A 20,311-nucleotide genomic window follows, 5' to 3' on the forward strand; every position below is an offset into this window, starting at 1 on the left:
ATGACCTCCACATCTTCTAGGGTGATTGACATCTCACCATGTGGAAGATGGAACGTATGAGTCTCCGGCCGCCATCGCTCAACTAGGGCCGATATTAGGCAATGATCTATCTCTCTCGGAAGGGACCCTAAACAATCCTTCTAACCCCACCAACTTGATAATATCAATCACCCGATTATCTTGCATCGTTATCTTTGCCATCTCCTTAGCGCGACCACGGCATGTAAGTGAGCCCGAGTCCCGTAAAATGGATAAAAATTATAGCGGTCGTTAGAATTAGATATACAACTTTCAAAGAACTTGCTAAAAGTCAAAGACAACGTAAAAATTAAAGCAGCTTGTTAAAACTAGATATTTCACCTCGCCATTCCAAATGTCCTCTCGATCGATGATTTCGTTGTCGCGTCAACAATGAAGGATCTTCTCGGACTGTGGCGCACAATCTCTCGGCTCCTCATCGATCCTGTGCTCCATACCGCAAAGAGTGCAACAATATTCCACGAATTAAGTCTTCATAAATAACTCTAAGGTAACATTATTTGATGCCTCCTACAATAATTAAAAAGATACTAAGATGCTTCAAGTGATTGAATTCTAATGGTAATAAGTTATTTGAAGAGGGTGTCCAAAGAATGATAATTAGGTGGAAAATTTTGATCTTAAGCAGAGAAGCTTGTCTAGTGCCGACCAAAAACCACTTTCTATCCCCCGAAACATTTTTAATAAAAGGCATTCCAAGTAAAATAGTATTTTAACAAGATGTAAATATTGTCAGCTCATGACCCATTTTCCAAACAAATCGACCACCATCAAATTCTACATAATAAGCTTCTCATACTTACTAAGGGAAATGGGGACGGTAGGAGGACGATGGTCATAAGGTGCACATGTAGTGTATATCACTCGCCTAGTTACTAAAGGGAAAGAGAAACAAAACACTAACCAGAAATTCTCGTGACAGTCAAAGTGATGCTAATGAGTGAATCTATCTACTAATAGACATGGCAAAACAAATTTCCAGATCGACAAGAAATTTTTTTTTAGGGAAGCAATAAATCTGCTTACTACTTATATCAACCTACTTGGGTAGTAATGTGGAGTGAGACCACATGGTGCGTAGTGAAACCGCTTCATATCAAATAAAGCTTGACATTAAAGTGATTTGTCCAAGTGAATCTTTAAGCCATGATTATTTGATGGCTGAAACTAAAGTTTCAAAGAACAATTTAATGTCAATCGAGTTTGAAAAATGGTAGCCTTTACCGGGATCTAATTCTAAACTCGGTCTAAACCAACACATACCGCATAAATGTGAACAAATTTGGCGCTGAACCGACAAATCTAACCAATTTTTTACATTTACTTTTTCATTAGCTAATGAACTAGTTCGTCCCCAAACCAATGACCTACATAGCAAGTATGAATATTGCTACTACACTTCCCCGCAAAATAAGATACTCAAAAACCCAAAATTTATCTCACTAAGGTATTTCTTTTAAGGATATAGAATCTTCAACCAAAAACTACAAACAATGACTTCAAAAAAATTGCGGGGCCTCTTAAAACTAGACCTAATTTCTCACACCTATTAATTCAAATATAAATCCGATCAAGATTGGTAGGAAGACTAAATTGTGACTGTCCCTTATGACAAGGTTATGACAGTGGTTATTAATAAGAAATAAATTATTAGTGGAAAAATGTTAATAGCTTTAAATAAAGGGATGTTCACATTGTGATCGATGTAAATTAGCAGCAGATCTAACCCAATTGTAGTCGAATTAAAAATAATATTACATGGTTTAGGGTGTTTAGCCGTGTACTAATTGTATATTTCATTATGTTTTTCGTACATCTTATTGCCGCTATTTTGTATTTGGTTGGCATCTACTGAATTTATTTTTGGCATATGACCAATGCCATTAAATCTCTATACAAAAGAGGAGAATAGAACTTGTGATTTAGGATATCAAAGCATCTCTAAGTTCCAAGTTTGATTTTAATTTATAAAATAAAAAATTTGAAACTGATGCAACATAATATAGAGAAGAACAAAACAAGAATGAATTGGTCCGTATGCAAGAGATCTTCCCCTTACCATCTAATTGAATCAATACTGGTTATTTCACTTTAAAAATTAAATTATCTTAAGTTTAACAAATTTCAAGACTATAAGCAAGTAAGCAACCAAAATTCATCTTCATTATTATTTTCGCAATATTAAGAACGGCCTTGTCAAAGCACATAATGTACATATGCCAACCAAAAAAGCATAATCTACATATTGAGGATGGTCATAGTCATCAAAACCAAAGATGGAAACAAGGGCATCATAGACATTGAAACATTAAGACAGTGAAATAAATTAGAATGAAAAAAGCTCGAACAAGAACTATCATGTCAATCTAACTTGCCAGTGCAAATGGCAAGCTATCCATAGAGTCTCTATAAACTACAGCATTATTATGGCATGATTTAAGGATGTATCAATTAACCCACTCACATGCCAAGATAAAATTTAAATGTTCAATTCTATTTCACATTAACTACTATGATCCCGCCAATGAGCTCTAGCTCAATTGGCACCTCCTTCCCTTGTAAGTGCTAGGTGGAGGGTTCAAGACCCTCGTAACTTAACAAAAAAAAAAAAAAAAGACTCCTGATCCCAAAATATCTTTTTGCTTATATGAAGTCCATAAGTAGAGAAAAAAAAATCTTATTAAAAGTCCCGTAAGACACGGCTTATACATATAACTAAATCTCCATCAATACCTTTTCGCATTTCAAATATCCTTGTGCAATAGATATAATCATTATGTCCATTACCAAATGATTTATTGTGTTTTCAAATCGTCTTATATTTGTGTTTAGTCAAATATGCTCAACTTCTCCTTATTAATGATTAAGGCGGGAAAATTAGGCCTTGAAGTGGAAGATTCCGTGTAATGCATTTCTACGCCCCATTTTGCATATTGCAAATGGTCGTATGTCAACCTAAAGATAAAAGAATATATTATGAACTCGAATGTAGCAAACAATTAAGAAAAAATTTTCCTTTTCTTTTTTACTAGAAAAATGACTCAAAACAATAAGACCATTCATTCACACTAGAAAGCATATCAATATAGCTTTCAAAATTTTAACTACACACAAACCGATAGTTAAAATTAATGAAACCATCCGGACCAACTTCATAGATACACCCAATTAGTTTCAAAGCTTGTAAGAGACAATTTCACAAACAGCTTCCATGCAATAAAAATCAACATTTGAACTAACTTAAAACGTACACCTACTACCAAACCCATACAAATTCTTGCATTTTATGTCCAAATAAAGCAAGAATACGTATGACAACCCATAAGCATAGAAGAAGACTAGCAAATGGAACCAACAAGAACTAAAGGAGAGGGGAAAAAGAATGTTACTTGCCGCAAGAAGTTGAAGTTGGGTTGCCGGGCCGGCAACGATGGTTTTGGATAGGTGGATACCATGAAATGGAGAGAAGGGAGAGAGGCTTACCGGCGGTGTTACGGCGGACCGGCGGTCGGTGTAGCAATGGTCGGTGTAGCAAGAAATCGAGAAGCGAGAGAGAGAGGGTTCTGAAAGAGGAGAAAGAGCGTTTCAAAGTGACAGATTGAGAGAGAGCGTTTGAGAGACTGAGAGTTGAGAGATTGAGAGTACTGAGAGTTGAGAGATTGAGAGTACTGCTAGTACTGAGAGTTGAGAGACTGAGAGTTGAGAGATTGAGAGTACTGAGAGTTGAGAGATTGAGAGTGTTTCAGTTACGCGTTTGAAAGGTAAAGTGGGGGAAAATTGTGTGGATTTCGAGTCTTATAAACTCGATTTCTACCTGGCTAAATTCCGACAAACCCAATAACTCGAGTTTTACAATCTCGATTTTTAATACATATTTCGAGTCTTATAAACTCGATTTCTACGTGGCTAAATTCCTCCAGGTGGAAACTTTGTCCACGTAATCGAAGAACAAACACGACAACTCGAGTTTTAAAAACTCGAGTTTCAATTAAATCTCGAGTTTCTAAAACTCGAGTTGTTAGTTTCCCACATACTTTCCAAACCCAGCCAACTAACGAAATCATTTGCACAGTAACGTTATTTGGAAAGGATGTTCTGTATAATTATGTATGCAGACAGCAATGAGCTTGTGTGAAGAGTCGTGGACGTTTGCGCTGTTGAATAGGATATTACCGGTCTGAATTGATGGATAACTGACGTGCCAAGCTTATACTAGTTGGTTTTATTCCTATCTTATCTAGGAAAAATTATTGGGTAGACACGTAGGGGTGGCTCTTAGGTAGTTTGAGAGAATACTCTTCCCTTCTTACACGGGATGGGTATACTCTCGTAGTGCCTAATAACAACCTCTTATTTAACTATATGTCTATTTATGGTTTGACAGATGACTCTTTGTATGATTTTGTATGAAACTTGACAAGAGTTAAATGAATTGAGTAATGATGTATCAACGAATATGTTAGGTCTACAATGATAGTCTCATTGAGGCCTAGTGATATATGAGATATCATTTATTGCGGTAACGTGAGCTGAAGTCAATGAATTCAGACCGATTTTTATTTATACAAAACATTCTATATAAGCTGTATTTTGACTTATAGCCGTACAGAGTAATCTTTTCAAATCCCGTGGGATTTATAGATTTTTGCGAGGATAATACATTTAAGAAAGCGAGGGAGATAATTTTGTCTATGGAATGGACATGGCCCAGTTTGGTAGTACTCATTGAGGGGAAATTCTTACCTAGTCCCAGCCAATAAGAACGAAACAGCTAAGAAAAAATTGCTGATTTCATCTAAATAGGACAGCTCATGGTACTGATGTGCTGACTTCACGTGGCTGTGCTGATGAAAGAAAAAAAAAAAACCCTACGTTAGATGAAAAGTTAACGTTAAGGTAAGAATTTCCCCTCATTGAGTTGGGTCGATCTAGAATTCTATAAAATATGTTTGATTTTTCAAAGGACAGATTAAAAAAAAAAAAAAAAAATTGAAACCACTGGTGTCTGCACTAGAACTACAAGATTGACAACATGAGACTACCAAATTTAACTTTGATTATGATTTAGGAATGGTTTTTTTTTTTTGCTGAGAAGATAGGAATGGGTTTTTGATCTAGGGTTATCTAGCACTTCAATTGAGAATTTTTGGTTGTAAAAATTCATGGGAAATGAGATTTAAATAGGTGGGCAAGGGGCTGGTATTATAGGAAAATTCGCAACTAATTTCTCTCAGGTTCTATAATTTAGCTCCAGCCACAATCTCCTCAGAGTGTATGGCAAAACTGTTGTGCAACTGCTTCTCAAAATCTGATTTGCCGAACACCTCAATTTCGCTCAAGTGAAAATCGAGTTCTAGTTTCTCGCATCTTCTACCCAATACAAGATGAACTCCCACACAAATTTACAAAACAATTTTCAAAATAAAGACAAAAAATACAATCATTTTGTTATGGACTTTGCTAACTCACTACAAAGACTTAACACAACATGATCACTATCACATTAGAAAAGAAAATACCACCACCACTGTCTCCATTCTCCAACAGGAAGAAGCAACAGACAATGATAAAAAAAATTTTTATTTGAAGAAAGAATAAAAAGAAAAAAGCAAAAACCACAAGAGGGTCAAGAAATGATATGGCTGCAGCCATGCTTGCTACAGGTGATACCCCCTGGCATAAAACATCACATGAAAGGAAGAGCTAACTAGTAGTGACCTTGGACTGAGCTTGAAATCCCCCACAATATTTCTGAACTTCCTATCTCTCTAAACATTACATTGATTCCTTCTCAACAAAATAAATGGAACACTAACTCAACAATTAATTAATAAGAGTAATGACAGGTACGTAAATAACCCTGAAAAGATTACTAGCTTGTAAATTAATTGTCACCGCCAAATCCATAAAACACAAAATTAGATACATGACTAATTAGTGAATCAATCTAGCAAATGTCAATTAAAGTTAATACATTTCAAAATATAATAAGGCTCCAAATAAACAAACAATCAAACAAATCTCTTACAGTCCTTAAATATCCATAACTGAAAGAAATTCCAAATGTCATATAAACTGAAATGAAATAGAAATAGCTAATATCCAGTAAATGAAGCCAATCATAATCGAAAGTCATTGAAGCTCTCCAAAACTCTATCTTCGTACCATACCGAGTGCTCCAAAGTTACAGCTCACAGTCAAACCTTAATCTGAAAGTTAGCAATGAAATAGTGAGCTACACAGCCCAATAAGCAATTATACACAATAAACTAGAATATAGAGTCAAGTAACATAAAAATATGGCCCTTTTGAATATATATCACTATCAGTTTCTTTAAGACTTTCTTCTTTCTTTCTACGAGTGTGTTAAAAAAACTTAATATTCTAAAAAAAAAAAACAAGTTTCATAAAAATATTTTGAATTTTATATCAACTAAATTGTGTTAGATATAATTCAAAAGCACATAGTGAACCACTTAATCATATGCATTTAATGTCTCAATATCATTCAAAACCATATACAGAAATTTGATCATTATATAGTGTTACACATACACAAATCACACATTCTCAAATACCAATCTATGAGTGGACACCAACATCTTATAACAAGGGATCTAGCATATCACTTTGTTGCACATACCACCCTATGAGTGGACTCACACATATATGATATATCTCATCAATATTCAAAACACTTAATGATTCACATATCATATTGCATAACATAAGCGAAGTAAAAAAAACACAAATAATTTACTTAATGATAAAATTATTTTCAAAATACGATGACATATGGAAGACTGGAGGGGCACAACATCTAATTGAACATAAAACATAGCATGCTTAAGCTTAACTCTTATTGCGCACATAAGAATTTGAGAATTTATGAAAATATGTCATAATTCTTAAGCAAGTAAGAAAACACAATTTAAGAAAAGAAAAGAAAAAAGAAAAGAAAAAACTATTTGGAACATTTAAAATCTCTTAAATCTTTAAAAATAAGTTCAAAACGTTATTTAAGATTTAAAATTTCATATTCAATACTACGAAATACTTTGATACATTATAGAAATAGTAAACATTTAAACACTGACTTAAGAATCTAATGAACAAAACTGCATGTATGTCATTCATAATTACTTACAGTTTACAAAACCTCCACAAAACAATGCTAGATCACTCTCGAGTGTAGCCTCACTTTTTGGAAGTATTTATTCTTTTAAGGAAACTTCAACTTCTAATAAAAGTACACGCATAGAAACAATCAAACAACTATCTTGAGAAAAAAAAAAAAAAAAAAAAACTATCTAAAGCAAAACTTGAACTTAAAACTCCTACTTCAAGGTCTTAAAAATCTCTAATCTATCTAGCCATTAAAATCACACTTTTACAACTAATAGACGCCTTAAAAATCCTCCAATTTAACTTGGGAATATCTTTGTTCAATCCCAAAATGTATGGAAAGGTGATAAACAAGAAAATGCGTCACAATAGTCCCCAAGTAGAATTTTTAACAACAATCCTTGCTCATATTTGTGAATACTTAATACCATAGAGATTTCCAATTATGCAGCTAATATGTTTACTCTTTTTCACATGAAAATTTTTATACCTTAAATCAAATTTTAAGGTATAACAAAGGGTTCAATATATACAGTGCACTCAACACTAACGATTCAACTACATTCAACTTTTGCTTAGAAGTTGAACCCCTAAAGTCAACTAAATATTATGATTTTCTCTACAATTAAAAAAAATAAATATTTAAACTTTCGATACCCAACATTTCAATGAGAAATTCAATTCATAACTTTTGTACATAGCGCTTACCTTTCTCTCAAAAAAAAAAAAAAACTTTTGTACATAGGATACAAAGCAGAAAGGTCGAATAATCTACAAGATTTTCAGACTTATCTCTTTTCTAGTTTTAAGTAGTTCCTCTCTTATTCTCTTAAGATGTTTTTACCAGATTGTCTTATTAATTCAATATTATGAGTCACTTTACTCCTAATGCATCTAGGAATAAATCCCAAAAATCGTGCTTAACTAACAAAAAAAACAAAAAAGAAAAATAGTTACTAAAACAAATCCGATTACCATTAAGATTTCTTACCTTGATTGGTTTCTTGATTTTCTTGTAGCACCTAAAAATCAATCTTGCAACCTTCTAAATATTATTTTCTATAATCTATATACATATGTATGGAGTTACAAGCTAGTTTTAATAATGACTAAACACCAAGAATATCTAGATTTCAATAAAGATCTTCATAAAAATCAAAATCCTAGCCAAAATCCTCAAAAATCTTAGGTTTTAAGGCTTTCCTTCACAAGATCTTGATATAATATTTAGGATTTATCTTGGATGGAATTTTCAGCTTCAGCATTCCTTCTTAATGGTCTCCACAATTCCAACCAACCTTGAAAAGAGTAATTTAGAGTTTCTCCCTTTAATAAGTCTCAATCCCTCACCAAGAGTAAGGTTTTCTTTCTTTCAAGTCATAAATTGCTCATCCACTCTAATTGCTCTCCCTCACTTAGAGGAATATATAATCCACCAAGATTTTATTAATTGTTAATCTATTCTAGGTTTGTATTTAAAACAAAAGGAGATATTCAGTACTTTTTTAACTGGAGGTAAGTCAAACCCATCTATTCTAATGTAAAATTTAGTCAATTATTGACCCTATTTATTTAGACAATGACTCAAAAGTTAATCTGAATCACTGTTTGGTCCTAGGAAAATTAAATTTCATTCACTTATATCCCATTTTAAGTGTGATATGAATATTACCAGGAAATTAACTCACAATTTAATCCATTCCATTCACTAAGTTGTTTAAGAAGAAAATAAAAATAAAAATAAAGAACATGGCATGTTACATTAACAGTAAGAAAACAAACTATAAATTTTAAGGTTCACAATGCTTCTGGTAAAAGCAGAGGAATATGTAGCAAAAAAAAGTGGAGTACCTCAGGGTTCAGTTCTCACATAGCGCACATGTTCTATTTTGAACCAATCCTCACTGTTACTGTCCTTAGTCCGTTCTGTGAACTCCATTGGCATGTTTGAAATTTTCAATTCTTGGAGAGTCTTAACATGCTGCAATCCATCCGGAAGCTTATGCAGACTTGCACATGATCTGATCTCTAAATCTCTGAGACGAGACAGTGCGCCTTCCTCCACAATCCAGTCCTCCAATTCCTCTAGCTTCCATAGTTTAAGAACTCGAAGCTGAGGAAAGCTGCTTTGAGGGCAGCACATATTCGTCCCTACATAAGATTTAGAGAACAACCGAAGAATCCTCAGTTTTGGAAGCTTACCTAACTTCTGCAATGGATCCTCAGTTAGCGCTGATGCTGACAAGGTAAGCTCAATGAGGTTCTCTGGAAATTCAGAGATGATAGATGGAGTTTCTAACCTTCCAAGAAAATATACACTGGAGAGATTGGTGTGGCCTGACAAAGGCTTTATGTGTAGATCCCAAGGTTGATTGTTTTCATCATGGGATTTCAGTCTTAAAGACTGAAGATGTTCTAGCTTTTTAATCCAGTTAGCCACTGCTTGAAGTTTCAATGACATTACATCCTTTTGATTTGACATATACCGGCATGCTACGCCCAATTTTCTAAGATTGATCAACGTGTCCAACCCATCATTCACAGGACTCTTCTCATCCACAAACGCACCCCATAAAGTTTGAAGGTCTGTTAAAGAGGCACCACTTGGTCGCGGCTCAAATCTACTGCGGTAAGTCTCACTCAAATACAAGTGCCGTAGATGTTGCATCTTCCAAATAGAAGGAGGGAGAGTACTGATGTAAGTGTGCTTCACATCTAGTGTTTGGAGTTTCAGCAAGTTGCTTATGGATAATGGGAGTGACTCTAGGTAAGTCCATCTCAAGCCAAGGTACCTCAATAAAGTTAGCTTCCTCAGTACCTTTGGCAATTGAGGTCTGAAAACACGTTCAAGATCAAGCACCCTCAACAATAGGAAGCACCTGTAGGAAATGCACCGAACAAGAAAGTTTCCTATCTCTTCCCCAGGTTGGCTTCCTTCTCGATAATCAAAGGACATAAAAGATAGGGATTTCTCATAAGAGGCTTGCAGAGTAGCAGTGTCGATGTTGTCACCATGAATATGATTATAGCTGGTGTTACTGGCGTCTGTGTAATTGTGATGATCAACAATCCAGCGGTTCCACTGAATGCTCGAAGCTGTCTTCCCTTGCCCTTTGGAAATTTTGTCTTCCATAGCTTTTGACAAGAGTTTCCTCAATGCACCAGGAAGGCGGCAAGTTCTGACTTTACCATTTGGCTTCTTCTCTGTTACTTGAACCAGGTTCCGATCTATCAGCTCCATCAGATATCTCTCAGCAAAATGTTCAGGAGATTTGTCACCCCTGCCTAGTCTCATATACCCCTCAGCAACCCACAGTGTGATTAATCTTCTTGTAGGGATCTCAAAGTCTTCAGGGAATAATAGGAAATAATATAGACATCCTTTCAATTCTATGGGCAAGTCCCCGCTGACCTTTTCTGAGATATCTAACCAAGGTCCTGTTTCTTCTTTGAGTTCTTTTAGCACCCTTGACCACTCATCAATTGTTGCAGCTTTCTTCGACAGTAGTTCTCCCTTGTTTACGATTGTCAGTGGCAAACCACCACAACTCATCACGATTTCTTTTCCGAGCTTTTCCAGTTCTTTGGGGACTTCATTCTTCAAAGTATCGGTAAATAATGTCCAACTCTCATCAATACTTCGCAAGTGCAGTTTGTACGGAAAGATTCTTGAGTCAGAATGTGAAGCTATAGCCATGTCTCGAGTAGTGATCACTATTCTACTCCCATTTGATTCATCTGGAAATGTGTCTTTGAGATCATCCCAGACTCCGGCCTTGGGAATATTATCCAGAACTATGAGGTACCTCTTTTCCCTGAAGAAATTCTGAAGCATTTGCTTTAATTCTTCTTTAAGGAACCGCTTCCCTTTTGGTTCTTGACCAGATCCAATTACTTTTTTCCTTATGTCTTGCAGAATCTCTACTGCACTACCCTTTCCAGATATAGGAGCCCAAGCATGGGTACGAAAGTGGACTTTATTCTTGTCATAGACTGATTTTGCGAGGTTTGTCTTACCAGAGCCTTCCATTCCCACAACCAAAATGATGCAGCGATGTGGTTCATCAACTGTGAGCAATCTTTCGGTTATTTCATATTCATGGTCCTCAAAGCCAATGATATCAGATTCTTCAGAATATTGAGATGGAGGCCTTTTCTGATATATTTTATGAGACGTGGAGTTAAATGCTTCAACATGTTCAATGCCATATTCTATCCGTCTCTCTGTAAATTTTTGAATTTTTTTCCTGATCTTAGTGATCTTCTTCACAACCTTGGAATCAGCTTTCAGATTTTTGACTGTTGATGCAAGCCTATTACAGAAGCCCTTCTCTTCCACTCTTACGTTCTGCTTATAGGGGCCAATGAAAGCCTCTGCTTCCTGAGCAATACCTCTCATTGTCTCCTCCCAGAACCTGAGTCTTGCATCTGGTTCTTCAATTGCTTCAACATCTTTGAGAAAAGCGTAAATCAGTTTCAGTTCTCTTTCCATTGATTCAACTTGCTCTATGTCTCTTTTCTTAGATTCGCTGGCACAAGATCTTTCAACAGTTTCAGATGTAGATGGTCCGGTACCAATCAAAGCATTCGTTAGGCTTGATTCAGGTGCGATTGATTCAACTTTCTCCTCAATCTCCCCCATACATCTTCCTGTATTTGTGTGCTGCTGTGAGGATCCTGGTTCAGCTTCCTCCAACTTGTTATCATCGTCTTCAACAATAGTATCAGACACAGAAATATGACCCCTTTTTCCTTCAAATGTCCCAATGTCATAAGTACTCTTTCTTTCAGACATAGCTTGAAACTTACTGCTAATTTGTTCTCTCTTCTTTCTTACAGAGGACAGAACCCTTAACTCCCCATGTAAATCTCCCTTCGTATTTTGATGATGTCCTTGAATTTGTGTTTTGAGAGCATTTACCTCATGATCAAGGTCTCTCATTTGTTCCAACCAAATCTTCACTCTCTCACCTTTTTCTTCCATGCCCTGAACATCTTCAATTAAGGCACACATTAGCCTCAAATCTCTCCAGATTGACTCTAGTTCAAAAGCCCTTGATGGCTTCAGCCCTTCTACCTCATCAGGTTCTGCCATTCCATATATCCACCTTCTGCCATATGCATATTGGATCCTGCTCCTGATCACCTTCATCTTCTTCCGAAGCTCTAAATCTGCACCAAGAAACGTAGGAGCTTTGAGTTTTGCCCACTTCTTTATTTTCAGCTCTCTTTTGCTTACGAAAGAAGTGAGGAAATCCTTTGCAGGAAGACAAATATCCCTCACCCACCCCAACCAAACTTTCTCCCTTTCATCTAGCTCTCTAACTGCTTCCATATCTTTCAAAAGATCAGTTATGCATTTGATGTGCTGCCTCACTTGCTTAACCTCCCTGGTGGCTAACGGGTAGAAAAGAAGCTTTTGACTTAGCATGAAATCAATTTGATCTAAGAAAGGAGAAATGATGGTGTCAGTCTCTGATATCGCGTTCTCCTCTGTTGATGACATTGTAGTCACTTCACATTCTTTTCTGACATTGATGATTTGTTTACGTACCCTAAGCAGACCTCGTATACGAGGTATCGTGCGCTCTCCCACGATTAATAAACAGCAACAAATATACGATATAATTGAACCAAGTGAACAGCAAGGAATTGGACAAAAAAGACAAAGCATGGAATACACCACGCATCCTGCACATTCCCTCTCAACTGATGTGTTCATGTAAGGCAGAGTAGGGACTTTACGTTTTGTTCCGCCCAGATACTTACGTTGTGCTTGTGCTCCTCCTCTTCCCCCACTGTCGATTGTGATATTAAAGACTTTACTTTCTTTAGAGAGATCATTGATACGAAGCATGAGACTCTTTACCTTGGGACTTAACTTGAAACCAAGAAATATATCACTGAAAAACAAGGCAAACTGCTTCAACACTTTTGCCCTGCTCCTCTTTGCTGTTGCAATCATGAAAGAGTCAATCATATCCTCAGAGAAGCGAACAACATCCCTTGCCTTGTCTGCCCAAAGTTTCATATCTTCGCTTGGTCTTTCCAAGGATTCTATATGGTCTAACACAGCAAGCATGAGCTTCAATTCCCTTTCCAGCAATTCCAGCTGGAGCTGGAGTTTAAGTTCGCGTCTCTCATCTAATTCATCAATAAGCAGGTCAATAACTCTCACAACAACAACCTCCCCCATGGCATTCCAAACAATGCAAACTAATTTGAGTGGAAAACTAAAAATTGAAAAGGAAGAAAAACTCAGCCATAGTCAACTTCCAGTCTTTTTGGTAAGCAAGACTAATTGTAAGGAGATGGAAAATGGAGGTGACAGGAGGTCCTTAGTTCCAGCACATTATTAAAAGGAGATAGTCTTTATATGGGCCATCATGTGAAGTATATGCACTGTACAGAGATGGTTTTGTTTTGTTTTGCATTGTTTTTTTTTTTTTTCGTGTATGAGGGGACGATGTTTTAAATTTTCTGTTATAGAGAGACTGTTTTGAACAAGGAAGTCAATATCGTACCCGAGACTGTACCGGTTTGGCTAGCGGTACGATATATTTCGGGTACCGGTCAATACCGGTGTACCGTTTCGGGTTTACCGCTATTTTATATATTTAATATATATAAATTATAAATGTGCTACGTCCACAATATTTTCTCAACACTTAATACAACAAATCATATGTGACTATTTTTTTATTAGTTTTAATTTGAACCTACTACTAAAATAACTTTTTTACTTCACCAATAAAAATCCATAACAACTTAAAACTTATTGTGAAAATATTATAAAAATATTATAAAGAATTTTTTTAGATACATGTATCTCAATTTTCCACTAGTCTCTGCCAACAAATATTTTTTAATAACTCACTTTTTTTTTTTTTCACCTCCATTCATTCTCTTTTACTTTTACAATTTATTTTTCTTTATTTCTATCTTGATTTTATCCCCTCCACATGTTTAACTCTACTGGGTCTTGTCTCATTTCAAATTTCAAAAGGCTAGTACTCCTTACCTTTGGTCAGTCATCACGTGGGCACCTGCAACAAGACATAAAAAAGAAAAATAAAGAAAGCGTTGGGTATCTAAAACAAGATCAAGTTCTCCAAGTAAATGCATCAGATGGGTATGCTGACTTTCTCCCCAAGAGTCCAAGTATCAAAGCTCAGACCGAGTTGATTTGTGAAGAAATAGAGCAGAAGCTGAGCATAGAGATAGGTGTGACAGTGGAAGAGCCTGACATTACCGATGTTGAGGAGCTTATGCGAGACCTTGAAGATGAAGAAGATATGAATTTTGATGATGAAATCAACAGCAAGAAAAAGAAGAAGAAGAAGAAGATTAGAGGAACACAGAGTCACAAACATTGCAGAGACCACGAAGAAAAATGGAAAGCTAAGCAGAAAAGAGACCGAGATACAAGAGAGATGCATCAGATCGTGAAATTTGTTAAGAAATTATCTTAGGTGAGTGAAAAACTACAAAGAAATCTGTGTTTTTGTTTTAGGCCGGTATCAATTTTCCGGCCAAAATCCGGTATTTCTGCCGGTATAGTCAAAACGCTCCCGGTACTGCCGGTATTTAAACCGGTACGAAATGAGGAAGTCTTTGTACCGTTTCAGGCACCGGAACGGAAAATATCGGCTGTACCGGCCGGTACGGTACGAAACTAACTACATTGGTTTTGAATGGTCGTGTTTCGCTTTTCGAAATTATCACATCTAGTAAGTTGTCCATGCGATGCATGGATAATATTGTAATATTTTATGTAAGATAAGTTTGGAGAATGTTATACATATATTATACCATAATTGTCATAAAAATTTGTTAGTAATGGGTTCATTATAAGAAGTAACAAAAGCTAAACAAAATAATGAAATAAAGATGAAATTTAGAATTAAAAAAAAAAAAAAAACTTAATGAACCAAATGTTAAAATCCTCAATTCATATATTATTGAAATTCATAGAAAAGAAAGAACACACAACATATAGATCATTATACAATCATCATTAAACCAAAACTCAAAAAAAAAAAAAAAAACCATTAACCCAAAACTCAATTTATTGTAGGAAAAAATTCAATATGTATTTCTTTATTGAAATATCAAGAGACTTACTCGAGAAAGAAGCTTTGGATAATAAAGATATCTTACCACGCACACCCTTAGTGTGATGGTTACTCCACAAGTATAAGTGTTTGTGGGTTCAAGTCTCCAAGAGAGACATTAATACACATATACACTTAGATTTAGCTAGAGTAGAATTTCTATCTTGCATAAAAAAAAAAAAACCTCCACTCTAGATGATAACTACTTGATCCCTATAATCCAATTTATGATTTACAGCATGTTTAGCTTTTGTTTATTTTGAAAAGACTAGACTACTCAAGCTATATGCTAAGATTAAACAACCTTGAAGGGACAATGACAATAAGACTTTTACACTACAATAAACAATTATCGACTTCTTAGTTATAGACTTCAAGCATCTTTTGGAAATCAATATACACAATAACACAACCGATAAAAGAAAATAGCAAAACACAGAATGTCACGATCTTAACCCTACCGATTGTAAGTGAAGAAATGAATATTTGAAAGTAACAAAAGATAGCTTGAACTCATATATGTCAAGGTCACTTAATGTGCAATGGATAGCCACTGGCTACAACAAAAGATCACAAGTGCAATAGGAAGGGCCTGGTGTTTTAAAAAATTGTGAGTATGGAAACAAAATTTGAAAGTAGCAGTAGTTTAGGAAATTTAATTATTAAAGGTTTTTTTTTTGAAGAGAAAGAAATTTTTTTTAAGAGAAAAAGAAAGAGAATGGAGACATATAGTCAAAGTTGAGAGGGGAAGGCAAAGCATGAGAGAGAGGTTGGGGAGTCAAAGGTTTAGAAAATCCTACATTAATTAATATAGCAGAGTATTGATAATATACATAATGTGAAAACAAAAGGTAAAAACCAAAACGTTATTTTGGAGGCTAGCTGTGATTAATGCATCTACACAATCATAAATGCAGAAAATTTTTATATAACTACCATAAAAACTTGTCGTACCCCAAAAAAAAAGGACTAACAGAGAAGGGAGACTTTGTTTATGAGATGGATAATAAGGATTCCCATAGAATAAAATAAAATAGAAAACTAAAAGTAGTGATGCAATAATATCACAATTTAACTTCCAAATTTTAATTGAACTAAAAGTAGCCAAAATAGATTCTTACCAGGTATACGCATCATACAGAAAACCAAAAACATAAATTGGCACGTAATATGAAAAAATAAGCCTAAATAAATTACAATGTTACATAAGTAAAATTGTGTACATAAAATCTAAACAAAATATTTAAGACGAACGTAATATTTTGAAAATTAGCATATCTCTCAGAAAGAAAAACAAAGACATTGTGAGAAAATTTTGGAAGTTTAATTTTTAAGTCCAATGGAAATGGAGATTTATACTAGACAAATGTGGAGACAAATAATATTTGCCCAATTCATTGAATTCGACTCTTGCAATTTTGTATTGAAGTTAGTCTTATGCAGAAAATTGAAAAGTTTTTTTGATTCCTAAATTTCTCATAATTTTTTAGATCCATCTGTATCAATTCAAAGCATGTAAAGTTATTAATGTATAAAAATTCTTTGAATTTTATCCTACATTTCCCATGACTTTTTAAATCTATCTGCATCAATTCAAAGCATGTAAAGTTATAAATGTATACAAATTCTTTGAATTTTATTAATACATTGAAATAAATGTATTTGTTATTACTTAGTAGGTTGACATAAATAGTAAATTTTGACGAGGTGGAAGCCTAAATGAGAAGAATGTCATAAAATGTCCCACTTGGCAAAAACTACCACATGATTCTGCCCCAGTAACTGTATCTACAACCGTTTCAACAACAGATTCAACATTGGTCACAGCAGAACTAACCACTGATTGAACCACATAGTTTGAACCACTGCCAGACGCAAGCCCGTATCCTGAACCTGTTTCACTACTAACATTGTTTGTAGACATTGTTATGGAGATGATACTTCTACTATTTATTATTGAAGTGTGATGACCTTAATGGATGTCACTCTATTTATATTGCAAATCTCGAGCACCTTTTTCCTAACGTGGCAAACTACATCATTAGAGTGCACGGTGACCTTAAGAATGTGGATAAGTTGCCCCACAACAACTAACCCAACTTCAAGATGTCTCCAATAATTTAGGACACGTAATACCCAAGACACTCTAATCAAATGATTTTTTTTCCAACAATCTTGAACAGTAAAAATAAAATCCTGACTTTTGCTATGATATGATATATCACATAGCGAGAACAGTATGTGTTTGGAAGTTTTAGTTTGTGGAATTTATCACTTATGCGTGGAGAATGATAGAAATGATCTATTTCAAAATTTTTCTACACTATTTTCTTGATCTCTACACTATTAGTATTGATCCTTTTTATTAAAAAAAAAAAAAAACTAAAACATTTGGCATACTAAAAGACATGAAGAAGGGAGAGAGAGTTGTGGTATAAATTCAATCAATTAATGGGAGAGTTAGATGATTGTAGAGAAACTTCATAGGAGGTGCCACTTGACAAAAGCTTAGACCCTCACACAATGAGGTTTCTGCTTTTATATATATATTGATTGATTATATATAGTATATATTTATAAATTATAATAGATGATATGTAATATATATAAAAGAATTTAATTTTCCAAATATTATTAGTATCATTTTGACATATTCTTTAAAATTTCTAAACTCTCTTAGCTTTACTTTTAACTTTAATCTAAAAATAAATAAAAGCTCTATTTCTTTTACCTTTTTTTTTTTTTTAAAACTTTTCTGTAGCTTCTTTTTCCCTCATCTTTCTTTTCTTCTTTTTCCCTATCGCCCCCTTCTGCTTTTTCTTTCACATCTTATCTGGTAATGGAAGTTTCTGCTTAAAACTCCCGAAATTAGCATTTTATGGAGCAGTGCTCTCTCTCTCTCTCTCTCTTTCTCTCTCCACATATTTTGTATATTTGTTAAATATATGTAGTGGTAATATTAGAAATAGGATTGGACTAGAATCCAATTGTTAAAATGAAGAAAAAAAAAACAATTCTATGTAGTTCACTCGAGCGAGTTTAAGGAAAACTTCTCTATATGAAATTTTGGTGAGTTGGGTTAATCAAGATGTACTTGAAGGCTATATAAATTTCATTTAAGCTAAATTAAGAAGGTCAAATGAATTTATCTAAAGTAAGAAATTTTATGTAGGTTGGAAGATGTGCATGAAGGCTATATAGAACCATGCATACATCCATCTGCATACCAAGAGTGCAGAGAAGAGAAATAGTAAGGGAAAAGAGCTCCTCTTTTTTCTCTTCCATCTGTAAGTAGTGTGTCAGTGTGTATCAATGCTTGTTTGAGAAGAAAATGCACCAAAATTGAATATATAATCTAATTTAGTGATATATAAAACTCTGAAGCAATTTGATCTTTACAATTCCACAAATAAATAAAACTTTGCACGGCGCAATTAGCACCAAGACAGAAAGATAGATTCTGAAAGTTGTCATTTTTAAGCAAAAAACAACCACAAGTACATCAACAACTACAACTATATTAGAAACATCATCTATAGAGATCAGGTAGCCTTTTCTCTACAGGAATTTGACAGGCCAAAATTTAAGTTTTTTAAATTGTAGAAATATCAACTAGGCTTGAAGTATCCTTCAATTACAGCTACCCTTCTAACTCAAAAGCAACTTAGCCCTCAAATGGCCTTGTGAAATCTGGAAATGTTCAGTTATACCCAGATGGGCCATCAGAAGCCAAACATGAGTGAGTAGCTCCCCGCCTTGTCTGAGCTGCCTGGCATGATAATTCCATCTACGCTGACTTGCAGCATAAGATAGCAACTCCACCCATACAGGGCTTATTGTCTCCCACTTTTGTTTAGTGTCCCAATTATTCTGTGTCTCCAGGAATTGCAAAGATTGTGCAAGTATGCATGCATCAAATAGCACCAACTTGCTTCTGTCACCTTTTATTTGAGATGGCGGAATTTTCGTGTTCTCTTTAAATAACACTTCACAAGCTTTGTGTTCGTCAGATATATATTCTCTTTCTTCTATAACCTCCATAGCCTCAGCACAAGTGTCCTGAAATCTGATTTGACCAATCCCACTGGGCAGCATGTAGGGGCACTTTACTAGAAGGTGTACCAAATAATTCGATAGCAATTTACTCATACGTATTAATTTTTTTACAGTTTTCGAATCATTGTCCTGATGAATATAATAGCAGAGATCTGTTGCAATGTGCCAGAAAAGAATGCTTTGATCAAAGTCTACTACCTCCATGCTCTGAGCAAGATTGACAAAACATTTCTTTTTCTCATGATCGTCATCATCACTACAAGCAAATAATTGCTTAGAAACCCTGATATCTGACATGCTGCTTGCTTTCTTGAGCTGTTCAAAGATCTTTTCTTTCAAATCCATAGGGACAGGCTCCAAATTCTTGTACCAATATTGCTCTAGCATTTTATTAATGAAATCCTTTATTCCACTCCCTTTAGTTGACTTACGTTTGATACAGTTACTCATGAGATTGTATTGAGCTACAGAGTTTGACCATCTCTTATTCAGAGGTAACAGAAAACATAATCCAAAACATGATTGTAAACGCAAGTTAAATTTAGAGATGAGATCCACAAATGGGTTTTTGTGCTTACTCAGCCAAAGCATTGTCCAATCTAAAGAAAGTAGTACAATTACCGCATATATTTCTAGAACAATAGCTCCGATCAGCAACAAAAGAGTGATCCTCTTGTCAATAATTGAGTAAGGACTCTGATCAATCATTAAGAAGACTGCAAATGCAGCAAAAGTATGTGATAAACTAACATAACGACAAACACTACCTAGGCGAGAATGGATCAAATTTGCCTTTGTATAAAGTAAATCGTACATGAACCCAAGCTCAATCTCTATCACTTCAAAAGTGAAGGTTCAAGTAGTGTGTAAAATACCAATGAACGTTTAGACCCCCAAATCACAAATTATCAACACAAGCTTATAATCAAATAATGTATGTGCGGAATATGAAAATAATCTAAAACAGAATTGGTAAA

At 34.8% G+C, this 20,311-nt stretch overlaps 1 protein-coding gene across 1 annotated transcript; it reads right to left on the minus strand.

The window, feature by feature from the left end:
• Positions 1 to 5,957: 5,957 nt before the first annotated feature.
• Positions 5,958 to 13,555, minus strand: LOC142630463 (putative disease resistance protein At1g50180). Its single transcript, XM_075804460.1, has 2 exons — positions 9,016 to 13,555; positions 5,958 to 6,248 (listed from the first exon to the last, which is right to left on the minus strand). Exon 1 carries the CDS (start codon positions 13,358 to 13,360, stop codon positions 9,017 to 9,019), a length of 4,344 nt encoding a protein of 1,447 aa, XP_075660575.1. The 5' UTR covers positions 13,361 to 13,555; the 3' UTR covers positions 5,958 to 6,248; position 9,016.
• Between the last annotated feature and the right edge of the window lie 6,756 nt (positions 13,556 to 20,311).

The sequence above is a fragment of the Castanea sativa genome, chromosome 4 (genome assembly GCF_040712315.1).
Source record: "Castanea sativa cultivar Marrone di Chiusa Pesio chromosome 4, ASM4071231v1".
Lineage (NCBI taxonomy): Eukaryota > Viridiplantae > Streptophyta > Magnoliopsida > Fagales > Fagaceae > Castanea > Castanea sativa.